This window comes from Vespa mandarinia, chromosome 7 (assembly GCF_050613455.1).
Source record: "Vespa mandarinia isolate Hongniang chromosome 7, ASM5061345v1, whole genome shotgun sequence".
NCBI classification, from domain to species: Eukaryota; Metazoa; Arthropoda; class Insecta; order Hymenoptera; family Vespidae; genus Vespa; species Vespa mandarinia.
The window spans coordinates 1,607,501-1,612,500 of NC_140816.1; the positions used below are offsets into that span (position 1 = coordinate 1,607,501).

General features: G+C 32.8%; 1 protein-coding gene across 9 annotated transcripts in view; it reads right to left on the bottom strand.

The window, feature by feature from the left end:
• sff (BRSK family serine/threonine-protein kinase sugar-free frosting) overlaps positions 1–5,000 on the bottom strand; it is a 38,337-nt gene that overhangs the window by 1,019 nt on the left and 32,318 nt on the right. The window contains exons 9-13 of one of the 9 annotated variants that reach the window (XM_085658181.1): positions 3,942–4,105; positions 3,673–3,825; positions 3,303–3,477; positions 2,302–2,531; positions 1–870 (exon numbers count right to left, since the gene is read on the bottom strand). The exon at positions 1–870 is cut by the window's left edge and continues 1,019 nt beyond it. In XM_085658181.1, coding sequence (XP_085514307.1) covers positions 826–870; positions 2,302–2,531; positions 3,303–3,477; positions 3,673–3,825; positions 3,942–4,105 — 767 coding nt within the window. In that variant the 3' untranslated portion in view covers positions 1–825. Of the gene's footprint in view, positions 1,331–1,575; positions 1,903–2,301; positions 2,532–3,302; positions 3,478–3,672; positions 3,826–3,941; positions 4,106–5,000 lie in introns of those variants that run through there. The other 8 variants (XM_085658180.1, XM_085658178.1, XM_085658182.1 and 5 more) reach the window with 8 other exon arrangements.

Genomic DNA, 5,000 nt, shown 5'->3' on the forward strand with positions numbered 1-5,000 from the left:
TATATATATATATATATATATACATATATTTATATTTATATGTATATTTATTTGCTAATTATTTTTTCTCCCTCATTCGTACCAGGCTCGTTCGTGTTACAGCTATTTTTTTTCTTTTTTGATCTGAATGATGTTTTTGTTGTTTTCTATAAGTTCTCTTATTTTTTATTCGCTCTCCATAAAAAGCAAAAAATCATTATCCCTCAGTGAATTAAAAAAAACGTTTTTAACGAAAAGACGTATATATATATATATATATATATATATATATATATATATATAGATCATTAAAAGTTTGTCTCTCGATTAAAAATTTTGAATTTGATCGCTTCGATTCAAACGATAAGAGAAATGAAATAAATTGCCAACCGGAACTCAATAGTTTTTAGTGAACATTTTGGCTTTGACATAATATTTTTTTTATGTATTTTTCTTATTGTAGAATAAGAAAATGTAATATCCTGAAACAACAAAAATCTATCATCTCACTTAAGAAATTATTCTGGTATTTTCTTTTACTTTCTTTTTTTCTTCTATATTCCTTTCTATTGCGAGTTTTGTCTTAGAAAAGTTTCAAATGCTTTTCTTTCCACTCGATATATATATATATATATATATATATATATATATATGTGACAGGTAACGTTCGAAATAATTGAGCTTTCTTGTTTTAGTTTTTCTTCTCATTTAAAAATTCTTGACGAATTTTTTTCTTAATACTTCCGACCTTCCCCAAGATCACTTCGATGAAAATTTTTGGTTTTATATCCTATATTTTTTTTTCTCCTTCTTCCTTCTTCTTCTTTTTCTTCCTCTTCTTCTTCTTCAGGGGCTTCTCAGCTCTGTCGATCTGTTACTGTTCTGGTCGATCTTGAAAAAAATACGACGGTCTTCTTCTCTTTATCTCTCTGTCTGTCTTTCTCTTTCTCTCTCTCTCTCTCTCTCTCCCTCTCTCTCTCTCTCTCTCTTTCTCTCTCTCCTTCCCTCTCCCTTTCTCTCCCTCATCTATCTGTTTCTCTTTCTATTTATCTCACCAAAACCTCTGAGCACTATCCCAGATGTTCTTCAGACTCGATTGGAATTCGAAACGTAAGTTCTGATAGTATCACGCTATGTTGTTGCCGCTCATTGTCGTAACGCACTTTTTTTCCGGTGTGTTTTGACTTTCGGAATTACTTCGAACCGCTTTAGGTGGACTACCTGGTGTCGGTGTTGAGTCGCCAGGTAAAGGATTGTTATTGTTGGTCGACGTCGAACTTCTTCGGCCATTTTCGCGTGTAGGTGACTTCACATCGAACACTGATGTGTCCGATTCCATATCCGAGTCGATCTGATCGTCGACAGATAGCAAGAGTGAGAGTGAGATAAAGATAGAGATAGAGAGAGAGGGAGAAAGAGAGAGAGAAAGAGAGAGAGAGGGGGAGGGAGAGAGAGAGAGAAAGAGATAGAGAGAGAAGGGGAAAAAAAAGAAAAATTAACAATTAATTATACTTTGTCATAATAATATTTTATCTTATATACGTATATATAAATGATAAAATTATTATTTCGTTCAAACTAAGACTAATCAAAGGGAACTTCTCTATAACGTAGGGGGTGGGGCGGATTGGGTGCTATCTATATAATCTAAAATATTTTCTACGATTTAAGCGATTAGTGAGAGATTTAAAAGAGAATTCACTACGTGATGATCATCGAGCAATTTAAGCAACTAATATGGGAAATGATGATTTTATTTAATTTTTTTTTCCTTTGTACTTTTTTTGTTCTTTTTTAATAATAATAATAATTTTTTGCTTGATCGACGAAGAAACGATAAAAAGATTTTTACGTGAATCAAGAGCACATCGAGACCACTCTTCGGGCTTTAGGTTTCATTTTCGGCTCGCTTTTTATCCGGTACTAAAATCGAAAATCGTTATTACTGAGAAGAGATTACCGAGTCGTGCCTAAAACTGACGCGTAAGAGCTACTTTTTTAAATTCTTTTTTCTTTCTTTTTTTTTTCCATTTACTATCTCTTCCTACGAGAGAATTAATTGCAATTGGATACTATACTGATCTAATTAACGTAGCTATTGTCATTTCATTAACGTAGACTCTCCGAGTTCGTTTAAAGTTCGTTGAGACAAGTAAGAGGACGAAAAAAAAAAAAAAGAAAAGAAAAAAAAAAGAAATAAAAAAAATACTCCGATGGGAAACAATGAGAAAATAAGAAAAAAAAAAGAAAAAAAAAAGAAAAAAAATAGAGAGAGAAAAGACAAATATAAATGGCGAAAGGATGATGATAATGGTGCACTACCTTGTTGAAACAGACTACCTGTCTGGTAGCGGGATGAGGACTGAGGAATAGCCTTTCGCTGGTGTCACTTCCGCAGCTAGAACTTTCACTCATTTCCGTGGCAAACTTTCTAGATGCTCTTGGACTCGGTGGTGCTGCTCTGCTCTGGCCGGTTAAATTCAAACCGACATTTCTAGAACATACTTGCGATTGTATGTGCTCGCAGACCCTCCTAAATCTTCGAATATTTCCTAATGGAAGAGAAACGTAATATATAGAAATTGTTTAAATAATCGTAAATTTTGTATAAAATTGTTAGAAAAGGAGAGAAAAGGGGTGCAGTCGTATTTTTGTTTCTTCTTTTTTTTTTCTTTCTTTTTTCTTTTTTTTTTCATCTCTTTGTTTTTCTTTTGAATCTCGAAGACATCATCGAATCAGTGTTTCCAAACGTTAATAAAGGTATAGAAAGTAAGATGTGAGGTAACGTATACCTTCTTTAGTTCTTTCGTCCGTAAAATATACGTAGATAAGATTTAACGCGGTATGGAGAAGGCGTACGTGCCAAGGTAACATCGATCTAGTTGCGCTTGGATGGCTGCCAAATGCCAAACGCCAAACCACCTCTCTCTTTCTCTCTCTCTCTCTCTCTCTCTCTCTCTCTCTCTCTCTCTCTATCTCTATCACTATTCCTATCTTTATCTTTTCATCTTTCTTTCTCTTTTTCGGTTTACGGTGGCTACAGTCAGACTTTAAAAGGGCTTTGTACCTTCGGTTTTGTCATTTGCTTAGCCGCATCTTTTATTCGGTATAAACTCGTGACAAGGATATATACGAAAGAGAGAGAGAGAGAGAGAGACAGAGAGAGAGAGAGAGATTCGAAGAAACGTTTTTGTTCGTTTGCATTTAGAAAAAAGAAAGAAGGAATAAAAAGAGAGAAGAAAATACGTGAGGTGGTCGTAATCGAGTGATGGAGATTAATAATATAAGGAAGGGAAAAAACAAGTAAGATATTTAATATTTACCACTTAATAACGTAAAAGTAATGGCGAATAATGGCTCGTTAGACTGCTTCGTAATACCACTTATGTCAACTTGAAATCGGACCTGCCTTTGAAACATGGCCGGTGCTGTGCTACCCTTTTTATATTCTACTCTGAACGACATCGGTGAAATCACACTGTGCGATAGTTCGGCTATCTGTAAATTGATATATATATATATATATATATATATATATATATATATATATGTATATGTGATAATAATAAAATTTAACAGATGAAAATTTGACGAGATAATATTAAATGTACGATTGAATTATAACATGTATATATAATAATTATATATATATATATATATATATATATATATATATATATATATTATGCTTACCGACAAAAAAGCGTGAATTAAATCGGCTTTCACGCTGGCCAATTGTTTTCCTTTAACGAGAACTGTAAATGTTTCGTCTTTTTCGGTCGTCATTAAACTACCAAACCATGATCTTTTTGTTAATTCCGGGGAGGATTCCGGTGTTAGATGTACCTTAGAAAAGAAAGATATAAATTCGAATGCAATTTTGTGTCGATGGAATTCAAAAGGATAGAATCGAATTGGAATCGATAAATGAGAAACGTTCTGCAAATTCGTAAATTTCTTACCTCTTCCGTACTGGTGAGTAATTTACGACGATGGAATCTGGGACTACCCAGGAAGGAATTCTTCAATGTGGTCAATCGAGATCTCCAATGGTAAGCGCCGGAACCTGCGCCAGTGTGTGGCGAGCCTGGCGGTGTAACACCGACTGCGACCACTGTAAAACGAACTGAATTTCATCGATGCGTTTTGTGCCACCTCGATATATCGTATACCTATTGCAACGCGAGGGAATTCCTTTTTTTTTTTTATTTTATTTCCTTCCTCCCCCTCCCCCGCCCTCCCTCCACTAATCTGTTAAACTGGATGAGAGATTTTTAAGGGTCGTACGAGTGGATATACACGTCGGTATGAAATTTATTTCGATCGATTCAAAATCAAATTCTACGCGGACCGAAAGATATAAATAACTTCAGAGTAAATTAATTTTATTTTCAACAGAAGTGAAAAGAAGAATGAACAATTTGTTTCTTATTTTTCTTTTTTTCTTTTTATTTATTTATTTCTTTTTTTTTTTTCTTTCTTTTTATTATTACGAAAGTAATCCGAAAAATGAGCCTAGATAATTCATCTTTTTCTTTTTCGATTAACAGATTAATCTAACGATTTCAAATATTTTTAATATTCTTTCGTTGATGTACGATTCATAATAACGTATAAAAACAAGAGGAAAGTTTTGACATGAAAAAAAAAAAAAAAAAAAAAAGAAAAGAAAAATATGTAAACGAATTCTATATTTTCTTTCTTTTTTTTTCGACGATACTATCACTGACTCGTTCGAAATGTTCTCCCCAGTTCATTATTATTAATTGTGTCGATAATTACAAAGTTGACCCATCTGATCTACCTTCGTGATAATATGGAACCATTAAAAAATATATATGTATACATATATATGAATAGATGTATGTGACTTTGATACTATCTATTACTTTTTTAATTACTCGATAATGAATCGATCTATGACGTTCTATATTATAACAACAAATATAAATTTTCTTTCTTTACTTTGTTAAAAATTTAAGAAATTCCCATTTACGTCGCAATATTTTTTTATTTTTACG